The following is a 16,149-nucleotide window of genomic DNA, read 5'->3' as shown; positions in this document are numbered from 1 at the left end:
GCTTTAAACTGCATATTTGGTGTCTGAACAGAAATCCATTTTTATTTTATTTTATTTTTACAAAGCGTGAGGACGTGCGATCTGATTACAACTGGTCAGTGGAGACACATTTCAATGCCATCTTTGAATTAGATTTAAGTTGAATTGAACTTATCTGTCCACTAGTGAGCAGATCACCCGAGACAGATGTTAGTACGAGATCTGAACAGTGACAAGTGTCCATCACTGAAGGGAAGTAACTGTCAGTCCTAACCCAAGGGAAATAGTAAGATTTAATTCAGTCTCTATTTGTTTTCATTGGCTTGTCCAATTCCAAATAAAAGTGACAAAGTAGCCTTCTGGTCATCTCTGTGACAAGACAGCCGTTTGTTTGTGTGAACATGTGGATGAGTTTGAACACTGGGGTCTTCATTGTGAACCAACCAGCCGTGTCTCCCCTTCCTGTGACGCTGAGGCTACAACAGGAGAGGAGCGAGCGAGGTAGGGGAGGGAGGGTAGAGGGCGGAAGAAGGGATTAGGACCCCGAATCAGAGGGAACAGCAACTCACTTCTTGGCTCAAACAAGGCTTGACATGGACAGATACACACACATGCTCACACTAGCTCTGCAGGGAGAACAACACACACACACACACACACACACACACTCACACAGCGCCTGGTCATTCTATTACATTCTAATAAAGATAAAAGTGGTCTTTGAAGAGCGGCGCTGAGCCCAGGTGCCCCCCCCCTACCACCCCCCATCTCAACCCCATCCAGTCTCAATCACCCTTCCTCCTGGCTAATCTCCGTGCAGTTCAGATTTCCAATACCTCAATCCCCTCAATCTTATCAGATTCAGCCTCGCTAATTGTGCCTCTCTCTCTCCCTCTCTTCTAAACCCCCTCTTCTCTACCCCTTCTCCCCCTCCCCCTCTCCTTCTCGCTCACTCTCTCTTCATCCATCGACACCCTTCATGTTTGGAAACGGCAGGACTCTGTTTGGAAACAAGATCAAGTCGGTGGCCAAGAAAGCCTTCGCTGGCCTGGAGACCCTGGAACACCTGTGAGTATCCCACAATGCTCGGCTGCCCCTCCTCCCAGCCGGATTGAGTGAGTGTGAGGGAGAGAGAGAGAGCGGCGTGTATGTGTGTGTTTTTTTGGGGGGGGGGGGTGTTGCCAAAAGTAGCTGGCAGAGAGGAGGCTGCTAGCAATTTAATAGCGTCTTTGTAAAAGGAGAAGACAGGGGCTTTTGCAAGCGCCCAGCTGCTTCTTTCTCGTTAGCGTAGCACAATCTCAACTTTGGCCTTTTTCTCCTGCCTCCTCCTCCTCGCAGGAACAGAGTTATTGAGCATATGGCGAGTTCGTAGAAGAAATGGAATTCCTATAAGCACCTTCACAGGCCTTTGTCACATGAGGGCAGTGAGAGACAGAATGTATGGTCAGAGATAGTGTTGGGGGAAAAAATCGATTCTGTTCAGTATCGCGATATTTTGCGCCCGCAATTATATTGATACTGTAGCACAAAGTATTGCAATATTAAAAAAAATATATATATTTATTTACAATTATATATGTAACAGCCCCTGGCTGGCAAAGCATGGCGAGGAGAGTTTCAGAGTTTAAAAGATACCTAGTGTGTATGCGAAAAGGATGTTCTCCACTGCAGGAGATATAGTAACGGCCCAGAGGAACTTTAACATATGAGCATGTTGACCAACTCCTTTTTCTGAACAAAAATGCCAATATTCCCAAATGAATTTAACATTTTGGGTCATGACCTTGCCAATGACCAAAGTTTTTGCACTACACTTTCTTAGTTTTTGCACTTCAGTTAATGTGTAGAAGACAATGTTGTTCACAGAATTAAATGTGACATTTGAAGTGAGTTGAGCAGTCTTATTTTCCTCATTTTTTATAATGCCTTTGAATAATATGGGGGACATGAATCGGGATTAAATCGCAGAATCGAATCGCAATACTTGCAGTATCACAATATATCGCAGAATCGCAATACTATTGTATCGTCACATTTTTGCCAATTCCCACCCCTAGTCAGAGATACAGACCTAGATATGTTTTCACCTTGGTTAACCAGGCTGATCCTTGCTCATGAGAGGCAGGATGCAGGTGCGGCTGTGAAGTGTGTACAGTTGATGAATAAGACGATGTGATGTCCCAACAGGAGCCTGGGAGAGAACGCTATTCGCTCCATCCAGCCCGACGGCTTCAGTAAGATGAAGAATCTCAAATCCCTGTGAGTTACACTGGCGCATTTACACAACCGCGCATATATTTATGTGCACAAACCCACACACACAGGAACCCCCACACGCACGCCTCAGCTCCGAGTGAACACACACTCCCACTGTGTTCCTGGCACCCACGCACTTTTCAGAAACACATATTCAGTTACGGCTGCAACAGTTGTGATGTATACCACATGCACTTACTTACCGCTCCTCTCTCCTCCTCCTCCTCCTCCTCCTCCTCCTCCTCCTCCTCCTCCTCCTCCTCCTCCTCCTCCTCCTCCTCCTCCTCCTCCTCCTCCTCCTCCTCCTCCTCCTCAGTCTCCTTCAGAGCGACAGCTTCCTGTGCGACTGCCAGCTCCACTGGCTGCCCGACTGGTTGGTGACACGTGGTCTGCAGGCTGGAGTCAACGCCACCTGTGCCCACCCAGAGAGCCTGAAGGGCACCAGCGTCTTCCAGGCCCCGGCCAGCAGCTTTGTGTGTGGTGAGTTGTGTGTGTTTCTGTGTGCATGCAGAATCTGTGTTTATGTGGACGGCTGTGTTGAGCGAGAGGAGACGCAGATGGGCCACACTGACAGCTTGGCACTCTTGTTGTTTAGATACTCACACATATTTGTTTGTGTGTGTGTGGTGTTTTTGTTTAGCTTTGCATTTGTTAATGGAGCCTTATGCTCGCTTTCTGTTTTTTTTATGTCTTCCGTCCTGTAACTGTCCTCACGCTTTTCTTCCTTTTCCCTCATCATCTTCTACCTTCTTCTTCTTCTTCTTCTTCTTCTTCTTCTTCTTCTTCTTCCACTCCTGCTCTTTTGTATCGCTCTCCTCTATCAGATGACCTTCCAAAGCCCCAGATCACGGTGCAGCCAGAAACCACGGTGACGGTGCTCGGTAGCAACGTGCGTCTCACCTGCACGGCGGCGAGCAGCAGCTCCTCCCCCATGACCTTTGCGTGGCGAAAGGACCAGGAGCTGCTTCAACACGCCGAGACGGAGAACTACGCCCATGTGCAAGCTCACCATCAAGGCTCCACTCAGGATGTGCCGGGTGCAGGCGGAGGCGTGATGGAGTACACCACCATCCTGCACCTGCGACACGTCACCTTCGCACATGAGGGTCGCTACCAGTGCATCATCACCAACCACTTTGGCTCCACCTACTCCAGCAAGGCCCGCCTCATTGTCAATGGTAGGTAGAAAGTGAATCCTGGGAAAGGTATTGAAAGGAGAGTTTAGTCAATTTGGTTATAAAAGGAGTAATGGCATCTGAAATGTGTCAAGACAAGATGGACAAAAAAATGTATGAAGCTCAAGATGTTGCTGTGTGTGATTACATCATTTTCATGAAATAAAACACCTGCATATGTTAAACTGAACATTTTGAATTGTCCAGTTAGACAGAAGAGCGAGATGAGTGTCCATGCTGAGGTCTTTTCGTTCACTTGAATAAAGTCGTCTCTCTTGCTCGGCCTCCTCCATCTCCTCCAGGATGGCATTCGGAACAAATTGATTTAGCCGCATGTCGGCGCTAACAGAGGCCGTCTCCTCTCCACTCTGTCATTCTGCTTTCTTACAAACAGAGATTCTTTATCTCGAGCTTGGTACTCTGCCCAAGTCTCTTCTTCTTCACTCACACTTCCGACAGAGTCATTTTTCTGCCTGTGGTTTGTTCATATGGATGATAAGAAGTGGAAATTGCCAAAGTTTCCTATAGAGGCTGAAGACTGTGGTTTCTGACCGGAAGTTTCCTGGTTCGAATGTCAGCACCATCTGGAAAAATGTGGTCGGAAGACATGAATGAGTAATGTTCTGTAATCCCCAACAACTGCTGTCGAGGTTCTTTACCCATGAGTCTTCCAGTTACTTTCTCGCAGGTGTGAAAGTCTAGAACTGTACGAATATCAATGAGGAAACAGTGGACGGTTGACTTCCTCTGAACGTCCTGCCGTGGTTAACACACACTAATGGGGTTTGTGTCTTTTTCCGTCCACAGTTCTCCCGTCCTTTGTGAAGAGTCCTAAGGACAGCACCATCCGGACGGGCCACACAGCCCGGTTGGAGTGCGCCGCCGAGGGCCACCCCACTCCTCAGATCGCCTGGCAGAAGGACGGCGGCACAGACTTCCCCGCCGCCCGCGAGCGCCGGATGCACGTCATGCCCGACGACGACGTGTTCTTCATCATGGACGTCAAGCCGGAGGACATGGGCGTGTACAGCTGCACGGCTAAAAACACAGCAGGCACCATGTCTGCCAACGCCACCCTCACTGTTCTGGGTAAGAGCGGCGTGTTCCTGTGATATTTTGATCTTGTTATCTTGCAGATCTAATATTGTCCCACTTTCGACCCGCTCTCCCCACTGATCATATTCCCACAACCCCCCCTAAAAATGAGCACTTGTACACAGCTCTTTGCTCAGTTGGGATTTGAAGAGTCCGAGGCCGCAGAATGGGAAGCTTTATATTTTTCTTTTCTCGGCAGCTGTGGCCTTGCTGCGGGTCAGGGGCCAGAGGTCACAGTCGGGGGTCAAAGGGGGATGGTGGGGGAGTGAGAGGGACTCATAGAGGGGTGTTTGTTAGGCATTCCCACCCCCACCCGCCTGTCTTGGTGGGAGGGACAGTCATGGCTGCTTCACTGCAGGCCCCAGTGCTCCCAGTTTATTGGCTGTTTTACACTGTTAAATCGAACCAAACGGAACTGCTCCCCTAGAACCATCTCGGCACATAGATCATCTTTGTCCTCTGGGTTTGAACTCAGCAAAGCAGCCCCTTGTTGGTCAGGGTTTTAAAACAGAGCTGAGGGGGTTTTCCTTGCTTTGTTTCCAGCCTGAAACCCCCCCCCCCTATAGAGCGGATAAACAACACAATCTGTATTTAAAATGACTGGAGGTGTTTTAGTCGCACATTTGCATGTTGTGCGACCCGTTCGACCGCACAACAGTTCAAGTCCGGTGCTAATCCACTCAACAATGTGGAATATTGAAGCGAGCGCCTGGGCCTTCGCACCGACTCTGATGTTTGGGTTTGAGAGGCGGCGGCGGTGGAGGGGCTGCAGCCGAGGGGCCCCTGTCTGGAAAAGAGTGGCTGGGGGGGGGAGAAAAATGGGAGCCGAAGAAGAAGTGGAATGGTTGGAGTGTTTGTGTGTGTGGGGGAAGGTAGGGGAGTGGGATTTAGAGAGAAGAAAGGTGGGAGGAGGGTGGAAGGGAGAGAAATGGGGATTGATGAAGAGGGAGAAAGTATTGGTAGAACAGTGAGAGGCGACTGAAGTGGGTTAAGTGAGATCTCTTAATCTGCAGACGTGTGATGGGAAGTGCTCAGTCTGAGAGGAGAGGCCTACACGCACACACGCACGCACACACACACACACACACACACACACACACACACACACACACACACACACACACACACACACACACACACACACACACACACACACACACACACACACACACACACACACACACACACTCAGCTCTATGTGCTCAATTCAGCTGAAAGTTGCCGGGGGAAACTGTGAACACATGGAGGGTGAGAGGATTGTGTCGTGTCATGATTAGAATGTGTTAGTTAAAGTTTAAGTAAAATGTTCACAGAGTGTGTTATGGAACCAGCTGTGAGCTCAGATGTATAAATGTGATGGTTATCGTGGGATGACTTTCGGTGGTTGGAGACTCAACTCTCACTGGTCTCACTCTGTCCAGCTGAGTCACCATGAGCCTCCAGTCTGCAGCCGAGACTGAGGACCAGGCAGAAACCTGAGACCAGAAATCTAAAACTCGGATGCTACAGAACAACATGAGAATAACAGAAAACACTGACCTCAGGAGTCCTGCTCTGGATTCTAACCCTGTCTCTCGTGTCCCCTACAGAAACCCCCCACCTGGCCCAGGACCTGGGGGATCGCAGCGTGGTGGTCGGCGACACGGTGGCCCTGCAGTGCAAGGCCCTGGGCAGCCCGCCCCCCCGCATCACCTGGCTACGCAACGACCTGCCCCTGCGCCCCTCCGACAGGCACCACTTCACCCCGGGGAACCAGCTGCTGGTCATCGGCTCGGCGGCGCTGGAGGACGCCGGGCGCTACACCTGCGTCATGTCCAACACGCTGGGCACGGAGCGTGCCCACAGCCACCTGGTGGTGACGCAGCGCCGAGGGCCCTGCACCGCCGCGCCGGGCCCCAGCACCGTCACCATCGGGATCATCGTCATCGCCGTGGTGACCAGCATTGTGGTGACGTCGCTGGTGTGGGTGTGCATCATCTACCAGACCAGGAAGAAGAGCGAGGAGTGCAGCGTCACCAACACAGGTGAGCTGCGTTCACTTGGAAACATGTAACGAGTCCAAACAGTTGGTTTTTAGAACGTGTCTTTGAATATTTGTCCGGCTGCACAGGTCGGGGAAGATATTTCAAAAAGAGCTTTTTACATTTAACTAGCAACTATTTGCTATTCGTGCAAAATTTTGACAGAAAGTTGACCGATTATCAAAATAGTTGCCTTTTAATCTAAGTTGTGTAGAACTACAAATAGGTTTCTGCTTTCGGTTCCTAAAATGTCAGAAAATAGTCACAAATTATAAGTCTTCTCACAGAAACCACAAAAAAAACAACTGTAAAATACATATATTTGAGAAGTGAGTCAGTGAGCCTTTGCTTGCTAAATGCTAATGACTGCACAGATTATGTAGGAGAATCAAAGTAGTTCAATGAATAATAAAACCCACGATGAATCCTGCAGCTCTGATCTCAGTGTCCACAGCCCTGCTTCTGTTGTCTCATGTTGGGATCTTCTCGTCTCTTTCCCAGATGAGACCAACGTTCCTCCGGACGTGCCCAGCTACCTCTCCTCTCAGGGCACTCTGTCCGAGCGGCAGGATGTGTGTATCCGAGTGGAGGCCAGCGGTGGACCTCAGCCCAACGGACACATCGGAGACACCGCAGGTAGACGAGTTTCTCCCACTTCCCATGAGCAGAGCTGGCGTGTTGCATAACGATAAAAGGCTTTGCTGTCCGTGAAGGCCTGCTCGGCATCAGAAATAATTACAGCAGTCGCCCAAAACCACTGTGTTGACACACGGTTGTTTATTATTTACCTGTGAATCACTAATTCCCCCCCCTCTTACCCCCCCCCCCCCCTCCCTGGCTGCAGGTTTCGACGGTGCAGTCGTGTGCACAGATTGTATGGAGAACAGCAACTGCTACTCCAAAGATCCCGATTACCTGCCGCACGGCTTCGGCCCCGCTGGAGGCCTGGAGTACCAGCAGCACCCTGTCCCCCCCCCTTACTCCCACTTCTACCCAGCGGAGCATCATGACACGGGGTCGACGCCCCTCTGCAACGGGACGCCCAACGGGATCCGGACCAGTCAGGAGTCCACGTTTCGAGAAAACCACAACACGTTACAAGGGAACCATCACAATAAAAAAGGTGAGACGAACAGAGATCAACCAGCAGAACTAGAATCACAATCAGTGGAGCACACACCTCTCCCAGAGCTCAAGTGGCCACTGCCATTCAATCCAGCTGCACCACGCAAAGATATTAGTCCTCTGAACATGCCTGATTATTCCCTGGTTAAAATGCCAATGTGAAAAACGCCTCCTGATCCGGATCATCACCAAAATGTATACAGTTCTTTCTTAGCCTGTGTCCCATCCTTCAAACTAACAGACAAGGGTGAAAATATAGTTCTTGGTGGAGGTGATGGTGAATCCAGTAGACTTCTACAGCCCCAGTTCTTCTAGGGATATCACTCGTATCAGGTGATACCATGAGGAAGTGTCAGCAGTTTAGAAATCTTTATTAAGACAAATTCTTGAGTCCGTGATTGTTGATAGATTGGCTCCTCCCATTTGACAGTGTATCATAGTTGCGTTCCCAGAGCCCCTCGGGATATCTCTGTGAGAACACTGAGAAGCAGCACTGAGTTCTCTCTCTCTCTGCTGCACGTCGGGGCCTGTTCTGGGATCTGCTTCCTTTTTTGAGGAGTATCACCAGAGGAGTTGGCCTCCGAATACCAACTCTCACCTCCACAGGTCCACGCAGCCCTATACACACATTCCACAGCCCCTGTATCCTAAAGCTGAACATCGCACATTCATCCTCACACACGTCATTGACTCTGCCTGTTTCTAATTCCATCCCCCCCCCCCCCCTCTGTGTTCATCAGGGAGCCGAGCGGGACAGACGCCGGCGTGCTCGCCATCGCAGGAGGAGGCCTTCCACAAACCGGTGAAGCTGACGAGCAACGGCCGCTCCGACACAGACTGTGAGCCTGAGCTCCGACAGACTCTGCTGCCCAACGGACACGCCCTCAGAGCGTCTCAGAGTGAGAGCGCCCCCCTGAGGAGAGCCAGCGACTAGCGTCCGAAACCCAAACACGAACTCGCAGGAGATGGTCTTTATTTTTTATTTTTTTTTTTGCACTGGGAAATAAACTGCTACCTCATATCGAGGCGATTGATCCTGCGCCTCCTGGATAAAGACTGACACAAAGCGCCGGGGGGGGGGGGAATCAAATACGGCATCCGGAGTTTGAAGGCGGAGCTTGTGTGGGTGGCGTCCCATCTGAGCGTATCAGCTGTACATAGTTATAACCTTCCCCTGGGAGGTGACTTATAAAAATTCTAGCTCCAAAAAAATGTGACTTGCATTTGAAGCATGTAAATGTAGGGAATCTTGTACAGTGTACGTATGTGCAGGGGAAAAAAGAGAAATATACCTTTGGACATTGGACTGTACATAAGAGTTTTCTTATATTATATATTATATAGCTTTTACAAAAAGAGTATTTGAATTTATGTGCATGACAAAGAAAGGAGTGATGGTATTTTTATTTTTCTTCAAAAAACAAAAGAAAAGACAAAAACAGCCTTTTTCAGCTTTTACCAACATCCAGCTGCGGTGCCTTATTGCATGATCAAAGAAAAGTCAACCTGTCATAACATATATCAACAGACTGTTTGTGAGAGATACTGGTTCACTCTCGATATAGAAAACAAAACACTTGATTGCACTTGAATGTTTCTTTTTGTGACAAATGCTGCCAATCACGGCCTTACGGAAAAAAAACACAGTTCACAGGCGTTATTGTATGAAGGAGGAGTTTTGATTGTCAATTTTGTTTTGGTACGTTAGACGGTTCATGGTGCGATGCTTTGTGGAGCGGGTGGTGAAAAGCACTTTTTATTCTCACTTCATAAACAAGCGGATTCACGACATCTGCCAATAGGAAAACAGCTGTTCCACATGTGACACGTTCAAGTTCGACAGGTCCACTCTGAAACGTCAAGGCTCTTCCACCTGTTTCACATCATGTTACTGCTAAGCTGCTATGAGCTCTCTGCGGGGAAAAGATTCTTCTCTTGCTCCAAGTCAGGTTCTTTATTTTTATTTTTCCGGGAAAAGTCACTTTGGCACAAGTTTGTAACCAAACGTGGCCGAACATCAGCTGGCAGCTGTAACGTGGAGCTGTGTCTTTAATAAAGCCAGTAATGATCTGTGTGTGGACGCAGGACACCTGTCAGGAGAGCTACGGGCCTCGGAGCACTGACGTGTCATTGGCCAAACTCTGAAGCTAAATGGAAAAAAAAGATGGCGAATCAGGGAGAGTGATGTATTGTGTCGTTGTGTTACTGCTGTAATGTTGCTCCTGATCCACCTTCATGCATCCAGAAGCACATCGCTTGTATTCCTCCTCTGTGTCAGTGAGGCTACAGGTGAATCACGCTTTGTGCCCCAGGTGAATTAAAGGTGCGGCTTGATGCTGTGAACGGTGGAGAATCTTGTGAAATGTGCTCAAACCAAACCTGAACCCACAAACTTACACAACCCCCCCGACACACAGAGGGTCCTACACCAGTAAGAGGATCTGCATCCTGTTTCCCTCGGTGTGCCCTTGTCTGAATTGTATTCTCTTAGCAGTGGCCTTATCAAGGTGAACTAGAGGACACGTTCCTCTGGTTACACCTGACAACACCTTTCATGGGCGATTTTGATTTTGATTTTTTGTTTTTCACCGGGACGACCAATCAAGAGAGCCCTGGTGGGGAAAAATCAATCCCCGGTCGCAGCAGGTGAAAGGGACGAGACGGACCGATGGTTGTGCAGTTTGAGTAATTTATTTGAAACAAAACTTGTCTGAAACCGTTGTAATGGCGTCGAAGCTGAAACGGTGAAGTCTAACATGGCATTGAAGAGTCTAATAAAAAAATCACATTTTGCTATTATCACAAGTGTTTTCTCTTTTGTGTGTGTGCATGTCTGTGTGTGTGTGACTGCTGGGAGGAGGGGTTTCATGACGCTGACTGTATCCCAAACAGCTGAGTTAGCATTTAGCGCTGAACACATGTCACAGTGAATATGGAGAAGCCATTAATTCGAAAGGAGCGAAGACACAAGACCTTGATCTTCAAAGCAGCCAAGTAGCTACACACACACACACACTAATGTTCGGACCAGGAGGCTCCCTGAAGCTCCAGGGACAGCAGGCGTATTTTGTCTTGCTGTGCTCCGTCTAAAACATTGGCCGTGGACTCCGAGGGTCAGCGAGTGGCCAGAATGTGCATTCCAGATGGATATTCGTCACCACGTGATTGACATGCCCCCCCCCCGGCTGTGGCCTCCACCAATCACACGCCGACCATTGTTGTCCACGGGCCCAGTGACAGGCAGCATGACAAACACTCCCACCTGTGCGGCCATCAGTCTCCCTCGGCCCCCAGCAGGATTTAGCAGGTCTTCAGTTGGTTTCCGTGCCGACTGCTGAAGGCCGACACTGATTCCATTCACTGGAAACTCACTGACTGAGGCTGAATGTTCCTGCACATGTCAGTTAGAGCGCTCTCCTTCAATCCGACACACAGGAGGACTTTCTTCATCATGGGGAAACCTATCTTCAATGGTCCTCTGGTATTTTTTCACATCAGCACCTTAACGTTAAATGAATCCCTGAGAAACCCACTCATTCACGGCTCAATGACACATTAACAGAAACGTATCATTTCCTGGTTAAAGTCAGCTGTAATTACATCTGTAGTTTGTTTTATCATCGTAGCTACTGATACTTAAATGGTCGTTTAACTCACATTTCCACAACCACAGATACTGTCTGGACACACACATACATGTTCTCTCTGCGGCTCCACACCATCATGTGAAAGTGGGATAGTATGTTTTTCCTCATTTGACTGAAAGGATACTTTATGATTTACCTGCTCTTATGAGCTGTTCCCTGGAAAGAGTCAATCTGACCTAAAAATGACACAAATTACAGTGAGTGAATAGTTTTTATATTTTATTAAATCTGCCAAACCTGGATCAAAATCTGACTAATAATCTATATGAAATACCTGTGTAATTGACTCAAATATAACTTTTCCTCTGCCTCATAGCAGCAGTTTTTCAGAGCCAACCTTTCATTCACACGTGGATCACAGGACAAGGACATTTAGGCTAAAACAGTAATGACGCCATTTCTGGTTGAATTTGAATGTCGGGGCGTAGGGACACTTGGATGACACCACAGGAGCAGTATGGAAATATGTTTTTTTTCATATGAAGAATCAGTCACCATTTATTTGATAGAAATTAGCTATAAAATCATAAAAACACACGAGTAGATAATTCTTTCCAGTCACCTGATAATATTTCTCAATAAATAAGATAAATATATCTCAGACTGTAACACACAGGCCGGCGGCGGATACCTGAGACTCCTAATAAAACCAGAGCCTTGTTAATTGAACAAAATGGTCTATTGTTGGAGGCATCTTCAGTATAAACTGAGAGCTGCTGCAGATGGATGAGCTCAGTCCTGCTCCAGTGGGAATGCATGGTGAGACATCCCAGTCTCTCCCAGGTGTGTATTTAACAGGAGGTTTGACTTCATGGAGAAGACAAAATATGGATAAAACACTAAAATAATCTTGAAACAACGTAGAAAGTACAGCGAGCCGCCCACTAGAGGAATCATCAGATCTTTAAAAACATAACTCATTCCTTCACACAGTCATTAAACAGCAGAGATCCCTCAGTGCTGGGGGTGTGGCCTCGTTTCACCGAACCACTGCTGCTGTTCAACAAGAAGGACGGAAGCTGTCAACTCCATCTGCAGGGCGCTGAGGAGCAGGAATGCTGGGTAACGCCATCGCGCTCGCGGACGACTCTTGCCCCGAGCACCGGGTGTTCCATGCTTTTCAGGTGGAGGGGGGGGCCCGGCGTCGTGGAGGTACAGTGGGGTGGAGTGGGGTGGGGGGGGGTGGGGGGGCCCTCCAGGAGACGATGGTGCTACTTCCGGCGATGCTTTCACCGGAACTCGGGACTGACGGTCAGAGCAAAGTGCGACGGACCTTCTCATAGGCTCCCAGGAAGATGAACCCGCCCACGCTGATGAAGGCCATCCTCGGTATGGTGCCGGCAAACAGACTGAAGAAGAAGAAGGAGAAGAGGAGAGCATTTGATTTGTGTTGGAATCAGAGTTAGATTGAATGACCAAGCATTTCGATAAAGGAGAATCATTTATGCTTTATCACATCAAGGTGTTTTACATGCTCTTAATAAACATTTCCATCTAAATGTTTGTAATTTATGTGCGTTTCCTTCCACTACTGTTATGTGAATATAATAAGTTTGTTTGTTGAGAAAAACTGTTTGTGCTGCTGTTTTTTCCAGTCAGGTGCCATCGATATTGTTCCAAAGGAAGATGGTGCAACAAGAGAAATGAACAGAGCTCCACTCAAAGCTCAGACAGAGGAAAACTGAAACACATGATCATGTAATTTCTTTTGTGTCATGTATTCATTTTAGTTTCTCACCATCTCCTCATCATTCATACACAAAACTGATTTTAAAAGACAACATTCTTGATCATCATGATCAATTCTCCATATTGGTTTCCTTTGCACTAAGTCTTTTGCGTTTTCTATACACTAACTTTTCCCCTTGAGCAAATCATGAAGACACTTTTGAAAGATTTCTCCCTCTCCAACTCAGGTGAGTATTATGAAATGGAGATGTACAAGGAAACACAAAAAAATAATTATATTCAAGTGGGTGGAAATGAAAAAATGGCACTGCATTGCCTTAAAGTAAGTTAAATTTACCTCCTCATTTCATGACTGGGATCTATTAATATGTTGATATGGTGTCTCCACCCTCACAGCGCCACCTACAGCTGAGGAGCCTTTTCCAGCTATTGAGCTCCACCCACAGTTTGACAGGAGTGGTTACTTAGATTTGTGACATCACAGACCCTGGCTGTCTGAATTCATTTCTTTAAGGCTGGCATTTGTTCACGACAGAGTCAAGGTGGAAATACAGAGTCATTGAGACCTTTGCTGTCATTTGCCCTCTCACTCCACTCTGTCAACGAGCCACAGCTAAAATAAAAGAACAATTCCCCCAGAAATAGTGGAAAAAAACACCCACTTGAGAGTGATTTTATGTTTTTATTGACTTCAGAACCGTTTGCATAAAATAACAGAGCAGATTCTCATAGTTTTAAAACCGATATCAGGCAACACTGATGCTGGGTATCGCTGTCAAAGTCCATGATTGAGAAAAGTAGCAAAAGACCCTCAACATCAACAGTCTAAAGCCGAGGACATTAACCAAGTTTATTTTCTCTGGTGGTGTGAAAACAAGCAGGAAAGCTCAGTGCAGGGATGAGTGCTTATTCCAATCAAACATGACTCAGCGTCGTCCTTACTTCGCACCAAGAGAAAACAAATACGTCCACAGACGACTTGACATGAAAGAAATGGAATAAACCTGAATCTCCCTTCCCCAGCGAAGTGATCGCTCTGTATCAGTTACATTCAGAGCATTTCATTTTTCACAACACACACCCAAACTTCAAAGTAGAATTTTTTTCGTATTTCTTGGACATTTTCCTAACGTTTGTCTGCTGCAGCTTTCAGTCTGTGCAGGAGCGCTGTGGACCGACTGTATCAGGTGTCACTCGGCTGATCGACAGAATCTGTGAGTGATTCACTGTGGGACCATGAGAGCAGCTCCCACATGAGGCCTCTTCGGTGGAACCACCTCATGACGAGTGCGAGGACAAGACAAGAAGCCGGGTCAGAGGATGTGATGGGACACGAGAGAGCACCCATCTCCCAGGATCACCCCCCACTCCCACCACCTCCCCCACCCTCCCTGCTGCAAACAGCTGGTTTTGGGATTAAGCTTCAAGCCCCTACTGCTGGGCCTCCCTGGAGCCCCCTCCCCTCTCTCTCTCTCTCTACCCCCCCCTCTCTTGGAGCATGACGGATGTCCAGATGACATCCACACATGTACCTCCACTGTCCATCCATCCATTCCTCTCCTCCGTCCAGCAGCGGCCCCCTCAGCTGGCTCAGTTGTTCGGGGATTTCTCCTCCGTCTCCTGTTCTTGCTGGCTCATCCTCCTCCGACACGTGCGCTTTGTCCAGTCTGTACGTCTGCCATTTCACCTCTCTCTCTCTCTCTCTCCCTTTATTTTCCATTTCTCTCTATCCCTCTCTCTCACTCTCGCCGTGTACTTGCCTACCAACACCTCCTGTCTGCCAAGACACCCCCACGCTCACATGGTCTGGACTCATCCAAGCCAGATGTGACGATGAAGAGGATTGTGTGTTTCTGGATGTGTGTGCCTCTGTGAGGAGAAAGTATGTGAAGCCGTCTCCACACAGAGGAGGTCTGTCTGCCTCCATCATCTGTGTGGGCTTGTGTGTTATTACTTTCTGTCCATTTGAATATTTTACAGGACAACACTGTAAATATCATACTGGTCCACCATGCTGGTCCAGACTGAAATATCTCAACCACTACAAACTTGAATCCACTGTCAGGAGAGTTAGATGATGAATCCTACTGACTGTGGTGACCACTGCTCTTCCTCTAGCGCCACCAGCAGGTCACACCTTTCACATATTAAGATAAGGATACATTTATTTGTCCCAAACATACAATATTCAGTGAATCTAGAAACATTCATGGTCCCGAAACAATATATTCCAATGACATGAGATCCCAGACTTTTCCTCCTGTGCCACATTTGACTTTAAATTTGGTAAAAAGTTAGAATAAGTTTTGTAGTTTCCTGTGGAGCTATGGAAGAAGGATTCATCTGTTCTAGTTTTGTTTTTTTGTCGACCAGACTTTCTCACAATCTGGGTTCTTATTCGTATTTCGCAAACTTGACATCTGGAGCCGTTTTGAACCCAAAACCCTGAGTTTGGATGAATATTTTTGTGTGTATGATGAGTTGATCCAGCTTTTTCTCTTGTTTCCTTATAAGACAAAGAATATGGTTGGTGTCTGAGGCTGAGGAAAGTTTTACTGTTGGAAGTCTGCCTTTCTACACCTCGGGAGACATTGTGATTCTCTCTTCAGATTCATATTAGTTTCTAAATTGTCTGAAATGTATTCGATCATTATCTACACCGTGTTTCCTATTGAGGGTCGAAGGGGCACTGGAACTAATCCCAGCTGGCATTGTGAGAAAGAAGGGGTTCAACCTGAGCAGGTCACCAATGTATCACAACCATTCACACTCACAATCACATATGGTCAATTTAGAAAAACATCAAAACATGTAGTTCTCTGAGAAGTGCGGCAAGGACTGAGTTGTAGCTGACAGCGAAGTGGAGGGTGTTACGTGTATCATGGAGCACTCTAACTTCTTCTAACCCACAAGAACACTTGTCGCTTCTGGTGCTGCTTGGAGTTTCATGCAAGATTTGGCTAAAACAAGATGGTGCACATGGTCAAAATTGTGCAAACGTTAGCAGCCTTTAGGCCAACATGTGCACGCCTTTTTTTTCCCCACATAGAGGGAATTTTTCCTTCAATAATCTCGGAGCACATGGTGTCTCTGCTTCTTCTTCATACTGACCTACATTACTAATGGTTCTGGCCGCGCACATGTGCAGCTCCTTCACTGGAA

General features: G+C 47.6%; 2 protein-coding genes across 2 annotated transcripts in view; one reads left to right on the top strand and one right to left on the bottom strand.

Moving 5' to 3' along the window:
• lrig1 (leucine-rich repeats and immunoglobulin-like domains 1) overlaps positions 1-10,450 on the top strand; it is a 37,649-nt gene extending 27,199 nt beyond the window's left edge. The window contains exons 10-18 of the mRNA XM_061070457.1: positions 976-1,047; positions 2,167-2,238; positions 2,552-2,715; positions 3,060-3,413; positions 4,218-4,499; positions 6,095-6,529; positions 7,028-7,162; positions 7,371-7,649; positions 8,392-10,450. Coding sequence (XP_060926440.1) covers positions 976-1,047; positions 2,167-2,238; positions 2,552-2,715; positions 3,060-3,413; positions 4,218-4,499; positions 6,095-6,529; positions 7,028-7,162; positions 7,371-7,649; positions 8,392-8,585 — 1,987 coding nt within the window. The 3' untranslated portion in view covers positions 8,586-10,450. The remainder of the gene's footprint in view (positions 1-975; positions 1,048-2,166; positions 2,239-2,551; positions 2,716-3,059; positions 3,414-4,217; positions 4,500-6,094; positions 6,530-7,027; positions 7,163-7,370; positions 7,650-8,391) is intronic.
• A 2,087-nt stretch (positions 10,451-12,537) lies between these two features.
• Positions 12,538-16,149, bottom strand: part of slc25a26 (solute carrier family 25 member 26) — a 53,370-nt gene continuing 49,758 nt past the window's right edge. The window contains exon 10 of the mRNA XM_061070446.1: positions 12,538-12,647. Coding sequence (XP_060926429.1) covers positions 12,551-12,647 — 97 coding nt within the window. The 3' untranslated portion in view covers positions 12,538-12,550. The remainder of the gene's footprint in view (positions 12,648-16,149) is intronic.

This window comes from Limanda limanda, chromosome 4 (assembly GCF_963576545.1).
Source record: "Limanda limanda chromosome 4, fLimLim1.1, whole genome shotgun sequence".
NCBI lineage: Eukaryota > Metazoa > Chordata > Actinopteri > Pleuronectiformes > Pleuronectidae > Limanda > Limanda limanda.
Note: the sequence above shows the minus strand (reverse complement) of the source record. Positions and strands in the feature narration are given on the sequence as shown.